General features: G+C 42.1%; 1 protein-coding gene across 9 annotated transcripts in view; it reads left to right on the top strand.

Moving 5' to 3' along the window:
- LOC137321905 (ephrin type-A receptor 7) overlaps positions 1 to 24,313 on the top strand; it is a 238,076-nt gene that overhangs the window by 17,432 nt on the left and 196,331 nt on the right. The window contains exon 4 of one of the 9 annotated variants that reach the window (XM_067984762.1): positions 8,817 to 9,504. The exons of the other annotated variants lie outside the window; for them this stretch is intronic. Within the exon in view, the coding sequence (XP_067840863.1) occupies positions 8,817 to 8,884 (68 nt within the window). The 3' untranslated portion in view covers positions 8,885 to 9,504. Of the gene's footprint in view, positions 1 to 8,816; positions 9,505 to 24,313 lie in introns of those variants that run through there. 9 annotated transcript variants of the gene reach the window in all.

Genomic DNA, 24,313 nt, shown 5'->3' with positions numbered 1-24,313 from the left:
GGGCCCCCTGCTGGTGAACAGCCAATCAACAGTGCAGGTTGGCCTGGCTGCACGCAGCAATCATTGAAATCATCAGGCAGCATGAATGTTACGTGTTGCCTGCACCGCAACCAATGGGCACGGGTTAACTGCGCACCACAATCCCGGCGCCCGTTTTTGGAAGATAACCAATTTTACCCCTCATCTGTTTTATTGATGTTGGTTTAGGGATAAATATTGGCCAGGACAGATGTTAAAGATCCCATAGCATTATTTTGAGGAAGAACATGGAATTCTCCGTGATTCCAAGCCAATGTTCTTCCCTCAGTCAACATCACTAAAAAAAGATTAATGGGCCATTCACCTCATTGCTGTTTATAGGATTTGTGTGTAAAATGGCTGCAGCATTTGCCGGCATAACAGTGGTCACAGCACATGAAAATAATGAAATGCGTGTGAAGTGCTTTGAGACCATTCTGAGAGATGTGACAAGGTGCTTTATAAATACAAGTCTTTCCTTTTTTCACTTTAAAAAAAAATCCATCATCTTTTGGGGTGGGGATTGGATTGTGCACCTCTGCCCAGACAGCTGGTTTGAAAGTCTTCTGGCTGAAAGTGTCTGGCATGAGTTTGGACAATGTAGTTCCTGGTAGGAATAGGCCCACAGCACAAAACTGCCCTCTGTGCCAGCAATTGGCACTAAATTGGCCATCTCACTTCAGAGAGGCCAGAGGATGGCTGGTACAATGATGGAGAAATATCTTATTGGTGCAGGAGAGACTGCTGTTCTGAGATTGGGACTGAGGAACACTGACTGGGAATTTCCTCAGTGCTGTTCCAGCGCGGTCTCCGGAATCTCACTGGAAATGTGGTGGAAATCCTGTTTACGTACGGAAGCAAGGACCCCGATATTTACGGGGAGGTGGGGAGGGAGCGGGGGCGCGTGTCAACGGCCGGGAATCCCGGAAATACCGCAAAGACAGGGGTCCTGCAGAATTTAACGGCAGGACCTCATTAAAATTTTTTGACTGTTTCCCGCCCAGCAGCTGGTCAGATTGACAGGCCGGCTGACTGCTGGCGGGAAAGCCTGCTGTAGAAGGCTGCAGCTGGTGATCCCTGGGGACGGTCCCTGGCAATCAAGAAGATTGGGAGACGGTTGTGGGGTGGCGGGCTTGGATCTCAGAAGCGAGGAAGGATGGAGGGAGAGATCGCTGGGGGGAGAGTGATTGCGGGGAGGGGAGAGATCACTGGGGGGAGACCGATCGCGGGGAGTGATAGAGATCGCGGAGGGTGAGATTACGGGAGAGGTTGGCAGATCATGGGTGGGGAGGGGGTCGGCAGATCGCGGGGAGGGAGAGATCGCGGCAGAAGGTTTGTTTGAGGGCCCAGTGCGAAGCATCCTTGCTTCTCCTGACCCACAAGCAGTGCTGGAAAAGCACTTAGCTGCTGGAGTCGGCAGCTCCCGCCTCCCTTCAGCTGCCGGGTTTTCCAAGCCCTGGGAAACCCGGCTTGCAGCCGTTAAATTCAAATGGCTGCTGAAACCTGAGGAATGCAGCCTCATTTAAATATTAAAATCACTGACCCGCCTAGCCAGAGCGGGTTAATCGGCCACCCCCCCAACTGGAAGCGGGCATGTTCACGGCAGGTTGGGGCCCGCAGGAGATATGTAAAATGGGCTGCCGACTCGCTATCACCCACTTTACATAATCACACAAAGTTAAAATGACCCCCAGTGACTTGAGGTCCTGTTGTGCCTAAAATTCATAACGGACGTAAATGCAGGAAACTCACGTCCCCTGGTCTTTTGCATGGGGGTGGAGCTATGTTGATGAGCCAAGTGGAATTTCGGTGGATGTAACTCAGGCGCAAAAGATTGAGGAAATTCACGTGCAACGATGACTCGGCGTACAACCAGCGTAAATCAGTTACGTGCGAATATCCTCGGAAAAGAATGGCACAACTCTGCTCTTATGCTGAAACTTTCCGGGAAATTCTGGGCCTTTTTAACCCCCTGAATAAGCTAGACAGTTCCTTCAGTTTTCACATTGACTGCAGCAAGCGACACATGAGGAATGAACAAATAGCACGCCTCATTAAGTTTAGTCAGACATGTCTGCAGTGTATAGTACAGGGAGTGAGGATAATTTATTTTAAGTACGAGATACCTTTTAAAATATACGCATAAATAATGGTGCTGACCTGGTTTTAAAGGTAGATGTAAAATGCTTGGGATGTGCTATTTCACTGAGTACACAGGTATTGCCACTACTGTGTTGTTTCTATTGGGTTAATATTTTTTTGGACTGTGCTTTGGAATAATATTCCCTTGGACAATTATGACAACAGCAGCCACCATAAAATGGGCAACTATAATGTTGCGTCCCTGGAACCACTGTTTCAGCTGCACAATGACCAAAGACTCCATTTCAGTGCCGCTGTGATCTGTGGCGCAACAACCCTCATGCACAGCTCTCTCGTGAGTGAGTCACAATGCGGGAACTTGCTTGTGGCACTTCAGTCATTTGCAATAATTTGATTAACCAAGATGTTGAGATTAAACAATATGACACTTGCTCAGTTTACAAGCAACTTAGCTGTCTTAGCTTAATCATTTTTCCTTTCTTTCTTGACCTGGCACCTTTTAACATAATGGCTTGCCAGTTATTCATTGCAAATTTGACTTGCTAATTCAGCAGACTCATTTATTCTTCCAGATTTACTGATGGCGAATACAGTTACATTAAATCACTGCTTCCTCTCTTTTTTCCTGTTGTTTATAAAAAGGGAAAAAAAACATTCTTTAAAAAAGGGTGAACTGCGCTAATGGTTCTGTTGGTAAGTGTCCCACTTGGTGTCTTACTAAACCACACAGATTGGGAAAGCCCCAGGTCTGATGTGCGCTCTGCGGTGAGTTCGCTGACCTCAGTGGGAGCACAACTGTATCCTGGGCTAGGGATTGCCATTCAACTTATCTTCATTAGATCATGCACTGGTTTGGACATCACACCAGGGCAGGATTGGGTTTGTCTGTGTCACCTTCCATGACCGAAAAGGCTCACTGCCTAGGTTCGCCCATGAAGATTGGTCGCTCGCATAAGGTAGCAGTGGGATGCTGACGCTTGTACAGTGGTACTCCAGCTTGAGTCAACCCCTCCAGGAGTTGGATTAAAATAAAGAAGCTGTGTGTCCTAATTGGATTTTTGTGTAAATGATTTTAATAACCCAGGGCTGTTAATTTAAAACCACAGTTTTGTTGACATTAGTATTATTACAGAGGAATGTTGTCTTTGCACTTGAGTATAGCAGTGTGTATGTGCAAGTGCACTTTCCATCCTTGGCACTAATCCAAGACAATCATTTGTGGAATACGCTATTTTGGAAGCAATCCAACACCTTGTTTACTGCTATTCTTTCTTTCAGTAATCCTATTAACATTTGGAAATGCATAAAAGCACTGACTGGGGAATGTCCAACCTTTATGAGGTCTGTGTGGAGGTAGTACTGAATGCGTGCTCATAAAATAATGGGGGAGACAAACTGTGCAAAAGCGATGGGGCTCATGGCAATGAATCAGTTATATTACTTAGTAAATTCAGAAGTTGCTGTGATCCATTTAAACTGCCCTGTTAAAGGGGTGTTTTTACCCAGCAAAGTGTCCTTCAAGACCTTTCGAAATGTTTGTAGATGCGGGAGTGTACAATGGCATGATCAGAGACACGTGATCTTATTGCATTTGCCCTAGATTAACAATGAACCATTATCTTTTTTTTAAATGCTGCAGTACAGTAGATGTAACTGTTGCTGTAATATGAGCCTACTGGGGAGATGGTTCAGCTGAGTATTCGGAGCAGACCTTTTTCTGGACACTCCAGGACCTGAGCCTCACCTGAAACTTATCCAATATGGTGACACTGCTCTGTTAAAGGTGGGATGGGCTTGATTTTAGACCCTGTTTTAATGTGTTCAATGTTGTGAAGCATCGGCACTGTAGTGCAATCAGTCTCCGTGTCTTAGACTGTCGGCTGAAGCCTGGCATATGTTCTCGACCTTTGTGAAAAATGGGACAGGAATGAAAAGATTTTTTAAACCCTTTTATTAAAGGGACCAGTTTAAAAGAAACAGAATGCTGGCGTATTTATTTTGCCATAAACAAACTCTGAAAGTTTCCATTTTATTTCAGTGGGAGATCAGTCCTGACTCTGGTTGAAAACGGCAGGAGTTTTAAGTTGCCGTTTTTTTTTTCATTTGCCTGATGGCCCGATGTTTTCCTTGCACATAGCACTTAAGAGCCTTTGTAGATTACTATTAGTGAGACTTCAATGTTGTGTCTTGTACTTTGATTTTTCTCCCTGCAGTTTGTAGCATTGACAAGCTGCCAGTGCCCCCATTGAAGGTTTATAGAATCAAGTAAATCCTGAATCATTGCTCCTCAGCAGCAGGGGTGAGGTGTGTGCTATTGTGAAGTAGAGAGCCTTTTGAAAGTTCTACTTCAAGAGAAAATCTTAACTCAGGAAAAAGAAAGTTATAAATGATGAAGAAAAAAACCCTATAATAAACAATGCTGTCCTACTGAAAAGTTGCAGGTCCCCTTTTATTGAACTGTTATTATTAAGTACATTGATGGTGGGGGATCTTGGTTAAATTCAGGATCATCAAATCTCACTCAGTTTAGTTTGATATGATATATACTATTATTAAATATAAATAGCTCCATTTCTTAAATAGCTTTTGCAATCTGTATCTGATCAGAAATTTCACTCTTAACCTTTTTTTAATATTGACACACCCAATTAAAGCACATTTTACCACTCCCTTAATGTTTATAATTAAGTTCTCCAATTTTTTTGTTTAAATATTGTATTGCAGTAGCCTTCCAATCCTTCCTCCACTCAGGCTTGCTTCGATTTGAATTATAAGCTTGATATCAGCTGTTTCTCATTTGAAACTTCTCAAGTGCCCAAGAAAAACAACTTGAAATTGACAATATGACTTTCTGGCTGTTGTGTGGGAACAAAAAGGTAGCACCTCGTGGGAGTGGAGAATTCTGGACGTTGAACCTATGGAGATGGAATGTATTCCATAAATAACCAATGAACTTGCGGTTGTGGCGAAGGGGCATAGATCTGAATCATTAACCCTGCCTCTCTCACTCCACAAGCGCTGCTTGATCTGTTGAGTGGATCCAGCGTTTTCTCTTTTTATTTCAGATTTCCAGCATCTGCAGTATTTTGCTTTTTGACGAATGGCAAGGTCAGTTGTTCAATTTCACCGGTCCCTCCAGTACGGTGTGTTGGACCCATTCTGCGGTCAGTGGCAAAATCTTTAAGGGCATGTTTAATTTTGCTAAATCGTTATTTTAGGAGGGATTGGGTGATACAGTGAGTAAAGAGCATTGTCCCTTTGGCTGGGGTTTCCTGCTTCCTGTGCTTGATAGCCCATCATTTTCCAACCTTTCACTTCAAATGGGCGGAAAATTGTGGGCTGGCAAGCCAGAAATGGAAAATCCCAGCCTTTAATTTTGGGACTGGGTTCAGATCCAGCCGAAACTGATGGGGTTGAAGTCTTCTCTTCGTATACTTCTATGTAAACAATTTTACAACACCAAGTTATAGTCCAGCAATTTTATTTGAAATTCACAAGCTTTCGGAGGCTTCCTCCTTCCTCAGTTGAGGAAGGAGGAAGCCTCCGAAAGCTTGTGAATTTCAAATAAAATTGCTGGACTATAACTTGGTGTTGTAAAATTGTTTACAATTGTCAACCCCAGTCCATCACTGGCATCTCCACATCATATACTTCTATGTGAGATGAGTTTAGGCCGTCTCAACTCACTTCCCAGTTGGCGTGGGCCCCTCAGCACAAAACTGACCACAGTTTAATAATAATATAATACATACATTTGCATAAGCCATTTCTCGTGACTAAGTGTCTCAAAACACAATGAATTACATTTTAAATTGCAGTCACTGTTGGCGGCATAAATTTTGTACCCTCACCTGGTAAAGCCATAAAATTAGCTGGTTCAGGAAATGGAAAATGTCGCACTGGTACTGTAGGTGTTGCTATTTTGCGGTTGGGTTAAAGAATGTCGTTGGACAGAGATTGTTGGAGAGAGATTTGCTCTGCATCGAACTGTGCAGCACCTGGGAGTGGCTGATGCTCACATTAAGAGGAGACATGATAGGTGTCTTTAAAATTGAAGGTGTTCAATAGGGTGGATGTGGAGATACTGGGGTAGAAATTGGTTAGGGATTGAAATTGGGAAGTCATGTTGGTTTTAACCCTATTAATGCTGAACATTAAGTAATTCTTTAAATTTGTCACTTTGAAAGAAAGAAGGAACTTGCATTTATGTAGCACCTTTCAAGACCTCAGGATGTCTAAAGTGCTTCATGGCCAATGAACTACGATGAAGTGTAGTCACTGTTGTAGTTACTTATGCAAATATGGCAACTCATTTGCACACAACAAGGACTCATAAACAGCAATGAGATAAATCACCAGTTAACCTCATTTGGTGAGGGATAAATGTTGGCCTGACCAAAATTTTTTTCTTTTATAAAATGTTTGGTTTCCTGCATATTATTTTTTTTTATTCGTTCATGGGATGTGAGCGTTGCTGGTGAGGCCGGCATTTATTGCCCATCCCTAATTGCCCTTGAGAAGGTGGTGGTGAGCCGCCTTCTTGAACCGCTGCAGTCCGTGTGGTGAAGGTTCTCCCACAGTGCTGTTAGGAAGGGAGTTCCAGGATTTTGACCTAGTGACGATGAAGGAACGGCGATATATTTCCAAGTCGGGATGGTATGTGACTTGGAGGGGAACGTGCAGGTGTTGTTGTTCCCATGTACCTGCTGCTCTTGTCCTTCTAGGTGGTAGAGGTCGTGGGTTTGGGAGGTGCTCTCGAAGAAGCCCTGGCGAGTTGCTGCACTGAATCCTGTGGATGGTACACACTGCAGCCACAGTGCGCCGGTGGTGAAGGGAGTGAATTTTTAAGGTGGTGGATGGGGTGCCAATCAAGCGGGCTGCTTTGTCCTGGATGGTGTCGAGCTTCTTGAGTGTTGTTGGAGCTGCACTCATCCAAGCAAGTGGAGAGTATTCCATCACACTCCTGACTTGTGTCTTGTAGATGGTGGAAAGGCTTTGGGGAGTCAGGAGGTGAGTCACTCGCCGCAGAATACCCAGCCTCTGACCTGCCCTTGTAGCCACAGTATTTATATGGCTGATTTATATTGATGCACAGGTTTTAAATATATTATTACAAAATTGCTTGGCTGTCCCTATGTAACTCTGGGGGAGTCTGGCAGAATGGCTGTTAACTCCACGCGAACCCAGGTACACCAGGACCCACACTTATGCTGAAGATTCTTGCGGCCTTTTTTGGGAACAAAGATACTGACCACCCCAAACAAGAACACTGATATGGAGAGAGTGTGGCTAAGGATCAAGACTCCCCATACTGGCAGTTCCTGTGTCCTCGTCTTTAAAGGGATCTCATGTAAGTTCGGGGGCTGTTACGCTGAATGGAAAAGGTGTCCTGGCTTCCCAATGGGTGGAAGTGAATTCTGCCGAGTGGGGGTCAGGCTGGGATCATGGCTTGGAAACCTGATGAGGAAGTAAGGATTCAATTTAGAGAAGTACACTTGGCGTGGGGGTTATTGGGGACAAAGGCTAATGTTTTCCCCATCCCCAGTCCAGCCACCTGTGCCATGTTTTGTAGCCTCCTACAAAAGGTGGGTGCCTGAGATGTGCCCCTGGTGCAGCAAACACTCACCAAGCAAATAGGGTGACCTCCCACTTACCCTGCATCCACTGGCAGAGTCAGGAGAAGAGGTCACCAGTGGGCTCAATCCCGGCATCAACAACCAGATCCAATCCCTAAGCAATTTCAGATCCATTGTTTGTATCCTTGTGATGTGTGACATAACGGTTGCAGATTAATGTGATACTGTGCATCGTAAGATACTTTTTGCAGGTCGCACTATATGTGCAAGATGCTGTGCAATGTGTTAGAATATTTATCTGCCATGTGAAATGTAAATAAATAAATCCATCTAAAAGATCCCAAGATGCATTACACAGATCTCATGGGACCTTCTGAACGAAATCAGTTTGAATGGTTGAGTTGTTTAGAACTTTATGTTTTGTTGAATTTAATTTACACTGAGGATGTATCCAGAACATGTGAATAAAAAAGCTTATGAAGTAACAATATGCCTGCACAGAGAGGAAAATGAGGCAGAGAGGATTGTACACCCCATAACACAGCTGTCCGTTTCCCTTCCATTTAATTTAATGGAAATTACCACTAATTTAGTAGAACAATGTTAATCATTCACCTGCTTCAGTTAAGAAGGAATTGATAGCAATTTTTAAGCCATATTGTTTGTCTTTTTTGAAGAATTAAAAAATGTTCCATAGTAAGATTTTAAAAAAATTATTCTGCAAATCAGTGTAGAAGTTGTAATTTATAACAAACAAGCAAATGTTTATTTTTTTCAGTATCTTTGTTGAACAGTCTAAAATGTAATATTGTAGAGAAAAATTATTTCACAAGAATGCCTGTTTGAGCTAAACCTTCCCTGTGGACCAATAGTGTGCAGTGATCAGTGTAACAGAAACTGGGATCAATCCCTTTAATGTTTTACACAGATCAATAGTGCAGCTTTCCTTCCTGGAATAAGCAGTACATTCTTAAGCCTGGATCCTATTTAAAACATTGAGCTGGGGGATCACTTCAGCTCCGTTCATTGACCACGTTGCAGCGTCTTCCCGAAATTCAGAGCACAGGAAGCAAGAGAAGTAAACCAGAATTTTTGTTTTTCCTTCTGATTTTATTCAAGGGGAAACAGCAACAGTGGAGTGGTGCACGGTGGCAAGATGCCTTGTGATGGATTGGCAGGGCCTGTAGTTCCTCCAAGATGTGCTCTGAATCTTGACTGTGCTGTTTGGGGGAGAGGAGGAGAGTGGACACAAGAATCTTCCTCCAAGTCAGGAAGGGACAATTGGAGAGAGTCGACCCAATGCTTCTCTTGTCCGTCTTATAATGGCCACTGACAGAGGCATAGGAGCAGACAGCCTGCCTGAGGTAGTGCGGGGAGATGAAAAGGAAAGAAAGAAATAACACACACTTAAATCAAAAAGAAAGTGCAACGGCTGCATCCCTTTATCTGTGCGTATTTGAGACAAACGAGTGCAACTTGGCTCCAGTTTAACCTGGCAGAGCAATGCCATACATCCAGATATCTTATAGCAAATTAGCGATGAGTGAATGACGTGAAAAGCACACTCAAGACCTTCATATAATTTGCCTATTAGTGTACCAGAGTATAGCACCCTTTTTGACATCAGTGTAAAAGTACTTAAAATTGTAAACTGGCAGACTGTCAGAAAAAAACTACAATGTGGGTGCCTGATCCATGATATAATTAAAAATTCAGGTCCAGTGTCCTTCATCAGTTTCAATTAAAACGCAATGTATATGTATAACTAAATGCTTATTGATCATTATAACTGATTGTAACAATAAAGTAACGATGCATAAAATCAGTGTGGGGTAGAACATTGCTTTGTAGAAAAATGCAAAAATTTGCTGTATTTTTATTCTTGAAAGGAGCTATAAAGAGGTTTGGAGAATTTCAGTCTGTTCTGATCGGCATTTTAGTCACAGAGCTGTTTTTTTTTGAAGCAACTGCCTGAAGAGCAAATGCAGCATTGTGGAGTCGAGGATGGAATTAATACAACTTTAAACATGCTCCATAAAATATTAAACGGAAATGAGTTGTGAGTAAATGAGATGGGCTGCCAGTCATGTCACTCGAGCAGCCTCCTCTGAGCTCGGCTTCAGCTTTCACCAAAACGTGTTGTGATCAGCTCATTCATCACAGTCCGTGGAAAGGGGCCAGCTCATCTTTCACTGCTTCCCGTCTTCTGTCAACCTCTTTCACATAGAATTGCTCTTTGTACTTTAAAAAAAAACTTTCCAAAGTATGACTTCTTCCCCCTTTTCTGTAAAATGAAAGGGACGTTAAGGAATGTGAAGGAATGGGGATGTGGCAACAATTTGCACTAACCTAACTTGTAACTGACAGTGGTGGCACTCATTCAGCATGGCGGCTGCTGTGATCCTTTAAATAATATAATGCATGAAAGAGTTTAAATGCTGTGACCGCCAGTCAGATTTCTTTTTTGACATTTTTGAAAGGATCCTTGAGGATTTGTGTTTCATTGCTTTTGTTAGAAATTGCCAACTGGGTGGAATTAAAATTTATTGGACATTGCCGAGTGTGCAGAATTCCACCGTGTTTGATGTTCCCAAACGGGTGGAAGTCCACTGTCATATTAAGTATTTTCAAATGGGTGAAGTTCCACTGCCATGTTGGACATTACAAAATAAGTGAACTTCGAGGAACATAGGAATATAGGAACATAGGAACAGGAGTAGGCCATTTAGCCCCTCGAGCCTGTTCCACCATTCGATGAGATCATGGCTCATCTGTGACCTAACTCCATATACCTGCCTTAGTCCCATGTCTCTTAATACCTCTGATTAACAAAAATCTATCAATCTCGGATTTAAAATTAACAACTGAGCTAGCTTCAACTGCCGTTTGCAGAAGAGAGTTCCAAACTTCTAACATCCTTTGCGTGTAGAAGTGTTTCCTAACTTCACTCCTGAAAGTCCTGGCTCTAATTTTTAGGCTACGTCCCCTAGTCCCAGACTCCCCAACCAGCAGAAATAGTTTCTCTCTTATCTTTTGAGCTAGCTTTTCAAGATTAGGGCTCATGGGATTGGGGTATCATATTAGCATGGATTGAGGATTGTTTAACGGACAGAAAACAGAGAGTAGGAATAAACGGATCATTTTCAGGTTGGCAAGTTGTAACTAGTGGGGTTCCGTAGGGATCAATGTTTGGGCCTCAGCTATTTACAATCTATATTAATGACTTAGATGAAGGGACTGAATGTAATCTATCCAAGTTTGCTGACATTACAAAGCTAGGTGGGAAAGTAAGCTGTGAGGAGGACGCAAAGACTTTGCAAAGGAATACAGACAGGTTAAGTGAGTGGGCAAGAAGGTAGCAGATGGAGTTTAATGTGGGGAAATATGAGGTTATTCACTTTGGTAGGAAGAATAGAAAAACGGAATAATATTTAAATGGTGAGAAACTATTAAATGTTGGTGTTCAGAGAGATTTGGGTGTCCTCGTACACGAAACACAGAAAGTTAGCATGCAGGTACAACACGTAATCAGGAAGGCAAATGGTATGTTGGTCTTTATTGCAAGGGGGTAGGAGTACAAAAGTAAGGAAGTCTTGCTGCTATTATACAGGGCTTTGGTGAGACCACATCTGTAGTACTGTGTACAGTTTTGGTCTCCTTATCTAAGGAAGGACATACATGCCTTAGAGGCAGTGCAATGAAAGTTCACTAGATTGATTCCTGGGATAAGAGGGGTGTTCTATGAGGAAAGATTGAGTAGAATGGGCATATACTCTCTGAAGTTTAGAAGAATGAGAGGTAATCGCATTGAAACATATAAGATTCTGAGAGGGCCTGACAGGGTAGATGCTGAGAGGATGTTTCCCCCGGCTGGAGAGTCTAGAACTAGGGGGCATAGTCTCAGGATAAGGGGTCGGACATTTAGGAGTGAGAAGAGGAGAAATTTCTTTACTCAGAGGGTTGTGAATCTTTGGAATTCTCTACTCTAGAGGGCTGTGTATGTTCAGTTGTTGAGTATATTCAAGGCTGAGACGAATAGATTTTTGGACTCTAAGGGAATCAAGGGATATGGGGATCGAGCGGGAAAGTGGAGCTGAGGTCGAAAATCAGCCATGACCTTATTGAATAGCGCAGCAGGCTCGATGGGCCGTATGGCCTACTCCTGCTCCTATTTCTTATAGTCTTAAGTTCTTATTTAGAAAGTACTCTGATCTATCCTTTTTAGGTCCAAAGTGGAAGACCTCACACTTGCCTACATTGAATTCCATTTGCCACAGTTTTGCCCATTCACTTAATCTATTAATATCTCTCTGTAATTTTATGCTTCCATCTGCACTGCTTACAATGCTACCTATTTTTGTGTCATCGGCAAACTTGGATATGTGGCTCTCTATCCCGTCATCTATATTGTTAATAAATACAGTGAATATTTGAGGCCCCAAGACAGATCCCTGTGAGATACCACTAGTCACATCTTGCCAATTTGAGTACCTGCCCATTATCCCCACTCTCTGTCTTCTGCCGCTCAACCAATTTCCAAGCCAGGTCAATAATTTGCCCTCAATTCCATGAGCTTCAACTTTAGCAAACAGCCTCTTATGAGGGACTTTATCGAATGCCTTCTGGAAGTCCATATAAACAACATCCATAGACATGCCCCGTCCACTACTTTAGTCACCTATTCAAAAAATTCAATCAGGTTCGCCAGGCATGACCTACCCTTTACAGATCCATGCTGGCTCTCTCTGATCAGCAGAAAATTTTCAAAGTGTTCACTCATTCTATCCTTAATTATAGACTCTAGTAATTTCCCAACAACAGATGTTAGGCTAACTGGTCTATAATTCCCAGGTTTCCCTCTCTGATCTTTCTTAAATAGCGGAGTGACATTGGTCAGAACATTGAATACAGGAGTTGGGATGTTTTGTTGAAGTTGTACAGGACATTAGTAAGGCCACACTTGGAATACTGTGTACAGTTCTGGTCACCCTATTATAGAAAGGATATTATTAAACTAGAAAGAGTGCAGAAAAGATTTACTAGGATGCTACCGGGACTTGATGGTTTGACTTATAGGGAGAGGTTGGATAGACTGGGACTTTTTTCCCTGGAGAGTAGGAGGTTAAGGGGTGATCTTATAGAAGTCTATAAAATAATGAGGGGCATAGATAAGGTAGATAGTCAAAATCTTTTCCCAAAGGTAGGGGAGTCTATAACGAGGGGGCACAGATTTAAGGTGAGAGGGGAGAGATACAAAAAGGTCCAGAGGGGCAATTTTTTCACTCAAAGGGTGGTGAGTGTCTGGAACGAGCTGCCAGAGGCAGTAGTAGAGGCGGGTACAATTTTGTCTTTTAAAACGCATTTGGATAGTTACATGGATAAGATGGGTATAGAGGGATATGGGCCAAGTGCAGGCAGTTGGGACTAGCTTAGTGGTATAAACTGAGCGACATGGACATGTTGGGCTGAAGGGCCTGTTTCCATGTTGTAAACCTCTATGACTCTATGACATGTGCAATTTTCCAATTTAAAGGAATGGTTCCTGGATCGAGAAAACTTTGGAAGGTTATAGTTAGGGCCTACGTTCTCACCTACTTCCTTTAAAACCCTAGGATGGAAACCATCTGGTCCTGATGATTTGTCACTCTTTAGTGCCATTATTTTCTTCATTACTGTTAATTTGCTTACGATCATTGTGGTGAGTCCTCGTTCCTGATTCAAAATTAGTTTCTTTGGGGTGTCCGGCATGCTATCCTATTCCTCTACAGTAAATACTGATGCAAAGTAATTATTTAACATGTCCACCATTTCCTTATTTTCATTCACAATATCACCATTATCAGTTTTTAAAGGGCCCACATTGCTCTTGACCACCCTCTTTTTCCTGATATAATTGTAAAAATGTTTTGTGTTGATTTTGATTTCCCTTGCAAGTTTCTTTCCATACTCCCTTTTTGTAGCTCTTACTATCTGTTTTGTCACCCTTTGCTGTTCTTTGTATCTCTTTTGTCCCTTACCTCGTTTGTCATCCATGGCTTTTTTTTTGGCAAGTAGAACATGCCCCTTAGGGGTATAAACTGGTTCTGTATCACGTTAAATTCTGTTTTGAACACCTCCCACTGACCTTCTGTCATTTTACCCATTAATAGATTTGCCCACTTTACTGTGGACAGTCTCTGTCTCATCCCATTGAAGTCAACCTTACCTAATTTAAAATCTTAGTAGCTGTTATGGGTTCCTCCCTTTCAAACACAACGTTGAACTTGATCATATTTTGATCGTTATTAGATAAATGTTCACGCACCGTTAGGCTGTTAACTAAATCTGGCTCATTACTCGTTATTATTCTAATATAACCTGCCCCCTTGATGGTTCTAGGACATATAGTTGCAGAAAGCTGTCCTGAACACACTCAAGAAATTCATTACCTTTCTGACATGAGCTCGTCTGCTTATTCCAATCTATATGAAAGTTAAATGTTCACAAGTGGGCTGAAATACACCAGTTGACAAAGTGCTCCATGGGATTTCTTTGCTGCAGTCAATACAAAAGATATTTTTTTCAAAAGTGTAACCAGCTATATACATCATGGGGGCTCCAGTTCAATAATTACACACCAATAACAGCTAGTGAAAATAGGTGAATGTGGACATGCACTTCAAATGTATTTTCTCTTTCTCCCCTCTCCTCTTCTTCTTTCTCCTTGGACCATGCACCTTTGTCCGCTGGAGAAAGTGCACTTGGCATTTTACCCCAAGCCCCATGCAAATGTTGCTGGGATGACTGTGGACACAAACCCACAGTCTGTTAGAGTATCAGAAAGCTGCACCATCATCCCAATTAGACACGACCACGGCAACATTTGTTTATAATCACCGGGAGCAGTGTTAAGGAGGGGGGGAAGTAACAGATTTTCTGATCGCACTAGCAATGTAAACTCCTTGTCAGGCACTGAAGGAATTATAGCCCAAATCGAGGTCTAACTATTTAGTGACCAAATCCAACATTTATCTGTGGCTCTGCATTTTAACAGAATGTTAATGTTACTGTCTCTGAATGTGGTCCAGATTGTCAATGAGGTAACTCATTTCCATTCCAACCAATAACCTTTTTGAAGCAGTGGGAGTGCTTCACTGGCTTAAACTTCTATCACTTTACACATTTCCCCTCTTTCTAATAAATACATTTAGGAACATAGGAAGGAACATCGTAACATAGTAACATAGGAGCAGGAGTAGGCCATTCAGCCCCTCGAGCCTGTTCCACCATTCAGTTAGTTATCATGGCTGATCTGTATCTTAATTCCATCTATCCACCTTGGTTCCGTAACCCTTAACACCCTTGCCTAAGAAAAATCTATTAATCTCAGTTTTGAAATTTTAGATTGACCTATCCTCAACAGCTTTTTGGGGGAGAGAGTTCTAGATTTTCGCTACCTTTTATGTGAAGAAATGCTTCCTGACATCACCCCAGAACGGCCTAGCTCTAATTTTAAGGTTATGTCCCTTGGACTCCTGCACCAGAGGAAATAGTTTCTACCTAAACTATCAGATTACTTAATCATCTTAAACACCTCAATTTGATCAGCCCTTAATCTTCTATACTCAAGGGAATACAAGCCTAGTCTATGCAACCTGTCCTCATAATTTAACGCTTTTAACCCCGGTATCATTCTAGTGAATATTTTTGAGGGGAGTAACCACTTTCTCTTATCAAGTAAGCAGTATTTAAAACTCTCAATTTGTGAACCATTATGCTTCTGCTTTCCTGGCAAGATCTTGGTGCGTGACACTAGGAGCTGTTGCTTTTATACAGTAATAATCACACACTTGATGATCTGTGCCATGTTGCGTTGTCATGTTATGTGAAGGAGAGGCAGTTTTCACAAGGAAAGAGGTCAAATCAGAAGGCAAGTTGTACTGAGCCCACTTTAGAGTCTGTCTGAGAAATGTACCTTGCTGCCAACATCTTGCTTAAGGAATGGTGCAGAAGGACCTAAAAGAAGGGAGAAAATAATTATTTAAAAATAAATGACACATTTGTGAAGAGACCATTCTGTACAGGCTGGAGGTACTCATTCTGTCAAATGTCATCCAATTACTGCAGTCAACTGTTGTACTTCCCTAGTAAAAAACAAAGAACACCAAATGCAGGGCACATGTCCTAAGGGACACCTGAATATAGAACTTGTATAAACCACCTGAGTCATTTAAAAGTAGTCAGTAAATTGTCAGCGGAAATATTTTTAAAAATTCATTCATGGGATGTGAGCGCCGCTGGCGAGGCCAGCATTTATTGCCCATCCCTAATTGCCCTTGAGAAGGTGATGGTGAGCCACCTTCTTGAACCGCTGCAGTTCGTGTGGTGAAGCTTCTCCCACAGTGCTGATAGGTAGGGAGTTCCAGGATTTTGACCCAGCGATTATGAAGGAACGGCGATATATTTCTAAGTCAGGATGTTGTGTGACTTGGAGGGAAACGTGCAGGTGGTGGTGTTCCCATGTGCCTGCTGCTCTTGTCCTTCTAGGTGGTAGAGGTCATGGGTTTGGGAGGTGTTGCCGAAGAAGCCTTGGTGAGTTGCTGCAGTGCATCTTGTAGATGGTACACACTGCAGCCACGGTGCTCCGGTGGTGAAGGAAGTGAATGTTTAAGGTGGTGGATGGAGTTCCAATCAAGCGGGCTGTTTTGTCCTGAATGGTGTTGAGCTTCTTGAGTGTTGTTGGAGCTGCACTCATCCAGGCAAGTGGAGAGTATTCCATCACACTCCTGACTTGTGCCTTGTAGATGGTGGAAAGGCTTTGGGGAGTCAGGAGGTGAGTCACTCGCTGCAGAATACCCAGCTTCTGACCTGCTCTTGTAGCCACAGTATTTATGTGGCCGGTCCAGTGAAGTTTCTGGTCAATGGTGACCCCAAGATGTTGATGGTGGTGGATTTGGCGAAGGTAATGCCGTTGAATGTCAAGGGGGGATGGTTAGACTCTCTCTTGTTGGAAATGGTCATTGCCTGGCACTTGTCTGGCGTGAATGTTACTTGCCACTTATCAGCCCAAGTCTGGATGTTGTCCAGGTCTTGCTGCATGCGGGCACGGACTGCTTCATTATCTGCTTCATTTACTAGTTTATATTTGTGAAAACCTTACACTATGTGAAATATCACAGGACTGTAAAGGGTTAACATGCTGGCACTGACAGTGATCCATAGCCACTCCTTTTTACATAAAAAACAGAAATTCTGTCTCCACCTTTCGGGGAAAAGCTGCCAATATGGAAAGACTCCTTCAAACTAGAATTTTCTTTACAATGCAAATCTATCGATGCTTCCATAGCTAGTCACTTCAGCTGACTATTAATACCATTCTTGTTTGATTAACCTTCTTCTCTCCTTAGTTATCAGTTGGTACAAATATCTTTGTGCTAGTGCCAGTATCAGAAATATCACTATCAGGGCCTGTATTGATAACTTGTGTCTCTCATCTGTATCCTGTCTTTCCTTCTTGTTTGTGATTGGTATAGTCAATATACCAGTGGATACATGAAACATAAGTACCAGATGAGCACTAACTATCTTGGTAATCAATAGAAAGCATCAAATTGCATTTCAGATTGCTTGAAACTCTGAAATAACCTTGTTACAGATGATTTTTTGAAAGGCTTCGCAGTGTATGAAATTCCTGAGTGAAAAGGGTTTAAGCACTAATTGTCATTTATCACTAAGTACGTTCTTTCAGAGCATAAAGCCCAGAGAAGTGGTAGAACACTGTGCTCAGCGACACAATGTTGAGCTGCCATGCCGCACCCTGTACAGGAGACTGCAGTCAGCGACTTATAAAAAGGGAGACGTCTCTGCCGAGATTTAGTTATTTGAAGAGAGCAAGCTTGCAGATTTAAAAGGAATAGAGCTCAATCGATGAAGATGTCTGGACCAGTTAGCACCAATAACGATGAAGGCAACTGAGAAAGTTGAAGAGTTCTTTTGTTGAGAAGAGAGTGGCTGTGATGGTGGTGTACACAGGGCCAAGGTCAGCCAGCTTCATCATCCATCTTCTTCAGTGGCAGCTTTTTGTCAGGTCCCGGCTAACTTCCCCCTCAGCGGAGGCAGCAGGGCTCCTATTGTTGACACCAGCCAATTCCCAGCCATGTGTAAATGAAGTTAATATTCACTGACCTAATGCATAGCCAATGAGAGCCCCAGTGTAGCCTTGGAAATAATGGGATTCGACACTTTCAAAAGCAAATGTAAGTTGATTGACTAACTTTAGTTTTACCTAGGATCAGTTGTATTTATTTTCACATTCACGTCAAGACTTTATGCTGTATAATGTGTTACCTTCAGGGATTGGAAAATGAGCTATTCTGAAGCAACACAATCTCTGCCTGATAACTTTTCGTTACGAATGTTTACTTATAAGAAACATAACATTCTTATAGAAAGGAATTCAATCTGAGTTGTTAACATTTTAGTGTTTTTCTCAATAATTATTTATAAAATCTTTAAGGCACAATAATGAATTGTGCCTATCCCGGCGGTTCGTTGAGGAATGAAAAAAATGAAAAAGACTGTAGCTCCCGGTAACGGGTTTATTAAAACTCCTTGCCGGGAGCTATGTGACAGAATGGGAAGAAACATGTCCATCCGACTTCGATTCCTCACACAATGAATTCCCAATCTCAGCTGTGCCTTGAAGGGGTGGCGTTGGGCAAAGGCCAGGTGCCAACCTGCAGAGGGGAGGGGAAATCATGCGGTCATCATTCAAGGACATTATCACACATCTCCAAGCGACCGGTCACAGAACCTGCCTATGTTCTACATCGAGGGATTGTGTGTGGCATGGGAAATCAAGAGGAGCAAGGAGAGATAAAGCAAGATAACTTTTCAAAAAGACTTAAAACTGTTGATAGTTGAACTGGTGTGCATGTGAGGTAGAGATAGTGGAATATTGTTTTCTGCAGAAAAAGGTCACATGATTCATCTGAAAGCATCAAAACACACACAGGCTGGAAATTTCTTCGATGCTACTCCTGATCGCCACCATAACTTCACTACAAGTGCGTTTACATATGTAAATGGGGTTTCCGTCACACTTCCACTGAAGTTATAACAGCAGCTCCGAGAAAATCCTCAACCATAGTTTTATTTTAGAAAGGATTGATGCACAACCTTGGAGAAGCAGTGTGATTTTTTTTGTTGCGTTTTTCACACCTGATAACTTGATGGCAAGTGTGAGTCATGCTGGTAGCCACAGCCAAATTGCTATCAGTTTTGTGCTGTCAGCCTGTATTCACTAAGAATTGGGTTAATACTGTTCAAATTCATTTAACATAGGGCTGCACAGCTGGCAGAAAGAGGAGACTTTTCATGCTTGCAGTCTGGGCTGGATTTGAACTTTGGACCCAGAGGTGAAAGGGCAGCACGCTAACTCACTGCACCACCCAATCCCTCATGTCATTATAGTTTTAAACATGATCAACAATTGAAGTTTGAAACCTTACTTGTCCCAAGCCTTCCAGAGTTAAACAAAATACTAAATTCAATCCCTCCAGTGTTTGTATTAACACAGAATTCTTTGTGTAGTGGATTGAAGCTCCCATCCTCTATACTGGAGTGGTAGGATGTGGGGCTGCCTTTATGATTTCCCACTGGCTTGTGCTTTTGTAGGGAAGGGCAAAATATTAGATCACGAGTCAACCTTGCTTTCATATACCAACTGCTGCACCAGTTGGAGCTTGCGTCAGCTTTCTTCTCCGGGGAACAGAGGCAGGATGGGGATGGGCCTGGAGGTGGATGAATTTTGAAAAAGGACAAAAATAAAATAAAACAATTCCTTATTTTAACTTGAGATTTAATATCAGTAGCTGGAGCTATAGGTTCACTTTTATATTCCACGTGTCCTTTCATCTGTATCCTGTGACATTCCATGTATTCCAGACACATTCTCATCCAAAAATTGGCTGATTTTTCTTTTAAATGTGCACAACATCAGAATTAATTCACATCAAACAGCAATGTGATCATGACTAGATAATCTTTTTTTAGTGATGTTGGTTGAGGGATAAATATTGGCCAGGACACCAGGGAGAATTCTCCTGCTCTTCTTCAAAATAGTGCCTTGGGATTTTTTACATCCATCTGAGAGGGCAGACATCTCATCTGAAAGACAGCACCTCTGACAGAGTAGCACTCCCACAGCATTGCACTGGGAGCCTAAATGTTGTGCTTAAGTCTCTGCAGCAGGACTCGTACCCACAAACTTTCTAACTCAAAGGCAGAAGTTGTACCACTGAGCCACGGCTGACACCTACGATGAAGAATGATATTAATCTACGATGCAACGATAGCTGGAGAAAGAGGGAGCAAGTCATGGTTGAGGGAGTAGAAACGAACAGTGGAAAAAACAATATTAAAAGAGGATGATTGAATCTGAACAATCATCAGTGCAGAGGAAATGACAGAGAGATGCAGAGAAAGAGAGGCTGACTGGAGAAAACTAAAAATAGGAGAAAGAAACTGAACAGAATTACAAAAGAGAGTGGGGGGGAGTAATTTTGACTTTGTGTAATAGTGTAAAATGGGTGCTAGCGAGTCGGCAGTCTGTTTTATATCTCTCCCAATTTTTATTTCCATTGAAGTCACCCATTTTACACTATCGTACTACCCCCGGTGACTTTAAAAATACCCTCAGGGAGTTTATGCACTGAGCTGGAATGCTGCACCTTGATGTTTGTTTTATTAAATAAAACATATTGTCAGAGACAGGGGATTTAAACATTTCTGCTGAGCCGTGTGCCTGTGAGGTTCAGCAGACTGCTCAAACTTACCCTTGGGTGTCTAAAGATTATCCTTCTTAAAAAAAATATTGAAACAGTTTAAAAGGAGGCTGACAGTGCCAACAGCTGGTCTGACACCGTCACCTAGTCCAGCTGTTTCTGTCAGCATGAGGAGAAGGAAGAGTGTGTGGTGAATGAACAGATAACACTGTCGGCAGGAGATGGGCTTTTTCTCCTGCTGATTAGTCTCAGTGGCAGTGGGGGGAGGGCTCGGCAGAACCTGTAACCCGCTCTCTTTATTCCAGAATAAAGGCTAATTTACACTTTCTTCTGCCTCGGATCTCAATGGAAATGGCAGTTCATTGCTCATCACATTGCCAGCATAACTGTGATTTACAAAAAGAATCTTCTGAATGGAAAAGTCTGCAGGAAAGGCATTGAGCATGAAAATTGCATTGGTCCTCAAAGAAAGAGGAAAAGAAAAAAATAAATTCTGGATAAACAGGAAATATTTGCAATACTTTCATCGGCTGAGAAGGTTTTAAGTACGTGTGCAGGCTGTAACCAAAAATGATGTGAAATTATTTTGCTGTACATGTGTATCCATGTAAGTTGGTGAACAAATGACTGAATGAGAGAGGGGCAGATCATAGCAAAAGTAGCCTAATTAAAGATGTCCAGTTCTATGATGTGAGAAGCTCCCATGATTCATCTCTTTTAAACAATTTTACAACACCAAGTTATAGTCCAGCAATTTTATTTTAAATTCACAAGCTTTCGGAGATTTTCTCCTTCCTCAGGCAAATGTTTCAAGATCTCCGAAAGCTTGTGAATTTAAAATAAAATTGCTGGACTATAACTTGGTGTTGTAAAATTGTTTACAATTGTCAACCCCAGTCCATCACCGGCATCTCCACATCATCTCTTTTAAGCAGTGAGAGCAACATGTAATTGTAATGCAGACTTTCAGATCCATGGGAAGCAATGTTACCTTGTCTTTATTACTTAAATGTCTCTGAAACTGAGGAGATTTATGGGCAATAATGTACCATCTTCAAACTTCTAACAGGGAAACTTTCCTGCCAACAATGCATATCGTAAATTTGGGCATGTGCTGTATACGATTTTCTGACCTTTAAATAGTCGAAGGATGATGCACAGAGGTGCCAAATTTCTGATATGCGCTGCCAGGGTCAAAGCTCTCTACCAAGAGTGCCAAGTCAGAAAATGACCCCTGTGATATCTGACATGTGCCTACTTATATTTTATCTATCTGTCTGTCTGTCTGTCTGTCTGTCTATCTATTTATCCCATTTTGTATCACACCGATCTTTTTTCAGCAAAATTATCAACAGGAGGAATTACACCTCACTCCCCATGTCTTCTGTCATCTCCATGGCTGAACAGTGCAGTCTATGGATTGTGATATGATAAATATCTTCACCAGTGAGCCTGACTAGATACCTCATGCGTGATGAAGTTAGGATTTGGGGTATGGCCAGGCTCACAAGTGAAGACATTAAACTCCTGCCCATGATATACTCCACTTACACCACTTGTAGTCAATTTAAACTTCAAAGAAAGTCATTTGAATGAATACTTTTAAATCCTCCAAAATTCAGTTGAAGCTTCTTTGTTACTTTGATGTTATATCTACAGCAATCTAATTTTTATTTTACTATTATTTTCCCACAGTGATGTTAGAAAAATGTTAAGCTTTGATGTTAACTCTTCCCCTGCCTCAGAATCAGCTAGAATTTGAGGTGATTATTTTATTTCCATTCATCCAGCATGCCACTGAATATCAATGGTTGAGCTGACCACTGAGTGACACAGAGAGCAGACAGACCCATTATACACTCCATTCATTTATACTAAAAACACTTGGCTGAAAGCTGCCCCAGCTACAGTATCGACACTGCAAAGTGAAATGAAGCAGAATTGCTGCTGCCAGAATGGCAAAGAACCATTCTGGAGGTGGTTTTCTGAGGCTCTCCCAGAGGCAACAATGATTGGAGGCAATAGTGAACTCAAATGGCTGCAGCAATGGATGCTGTAGGCCACCATTTTTGTTTTTGGCCACAGTTGACTAAGCTCCTAGTCAGCATGCATAGGCCAACAGTGCACTTTTCACACTGTTGGCTAATATACACATTCCTCTGACATTGGGAATAGTTCACAGTCTGAAAACATATATAAGTCCATGATCGCAATTGTTTCTCAGCCTCCACTGATGCTCTGGATTCTGCCCTGCACTACAAAATGGGGTGAAATGAGAGTACAAGCAGCCAATGCATAGTACAGAACCTCTTGAAGCAGAGGCAGTTTTGCAATGCAAATGGGGTGTAAGATTGGCTTATTAACACCGCTCATTTCATTATTCAGCAAGTCCCTGCAGTCTACTGTGAGCATATTGACTCAGTAAAGATGATTAACTATGGCAACATAGAGCTCGGTTGTTTGCCAAAAAGCCCAAAAGCAGTGCAGAGCACTGCTGATGAAAATATGGGACCATTCACTGGCACTCTGTAATAGCTGCTAATCTTTTTAAAGTCGAGGCCGTTCACTGAATGAAGCACTTGTCTGCAGCAGATTGTGATCTGTGCAAACGCACAGTTAATTTAATTGGAGTGGTGTGTGCATTTGGTTTTGAAAGGATACATTTCCTTCCTCCTTCCAGAACCCTCTTCTCTGCAACCGTCATCACCGCAATTTGTTTCTGTTGTATCACATGCTTTAGCTGTCCTGGCTCCATCCTAACTCTGTCTCTGATCAAGGGCAGAATATTCATTTGATTGCACTAAACTTCTAGAATAGGTTGGAGGTAACACAGTCTAGCAATGCAGTAAAAATATCATCTTCTTTTCTGCTCTGATTTCCATTCATGTTTAAAGATCATACCAATACATTTAATTTTTGAAGAAGTATATGTAACTGTGCCATAGAGTTGTAAGTAGTAGCTGCAACCCAGCAATATCTTGAGTTACCAATCTCAGCCATGCTATGGAGGGAGGTACTGAGTGAAGGAAGGACAGGCACTGTCACTCAAGGAGAGGGGCAGTGTTGGAGGGAGGATTGCTGCAGACCACTTTCCACCATTGTGTAGAGGCCAGTTACAGAGGCCAGGACTCAGGTCATCTGTCCACTATCTTGGGTAAGGTTGATACTTGGCATAGGGAAATTAAAATAGGGAAGCTGGAGAAAATAGTTACCTTGAAGGCTAGTATGTCTCAATCTTTCAGAGACACATAATAGATTCTTTTTTTGAACACACCTTAGATAAAAATGTAGTTTATCCAGATTGCTGTAGGATCACGGTATTGTAACACAGAGAATGAGCAGTGTGTGAAAAGGGACATCTTGTCAATGTAATGATTGTTAATCTCAGAGAGGCATATTTCCATCTTCCCAGGCCCACCTGGACTTGTGTAATTTCTCAAATACGGTAACCCCCTCACCCTCTCTGATTTAACAATCTGATTCTACCATAACACGCCTCCTTCGCTGATAGGAAGTCTGAAAGAAGTATGGATGGTGTATAGATAGTCTATCATCAAGTGACGTGCACTGCATGCAGTGTGGTCATGAAACAGAGTATTTAGCACTCTAAGCAAAGTGAAAATGCTTTTTGTGCATAGGGTCAATAAAGGAAGTAAGTATTAATAGAGAACAGAGGAAATCTTGCCCCAAGCTGGAAAGCAACCAGTCCAAATAAAGGCTTCTGCAGCTAGTTCACTTTTTAAGAAATTATTTTTACCCCAAATTGTTTTCCATTTGCTGCCCTCTCCTCCTAAACATACTGACTCTTGCTGGGGTGTATTTCTACAGGTGTCAGCAGCAGCCAGTAATATA

The sequence above is a fragment of the Heptranchias perlo genome, chromosome 5, assembly GCF_035084215.1.
Source record: "Heptranchias perlo isolate sHepPer1 chromosome 5, sHepPer1.hap1, whole genome shotgun sequence".
Taxonomy (NCBI): Eukaryota; Metazoa; Chordata; class Chondrichthyes; order Hexanchiformes; family Hexanchidae; genus Heptranchias; species Heptranchias perlo.
This window is presented reverse-complemented; position numbering and strand designations above follow the sequence as displayed.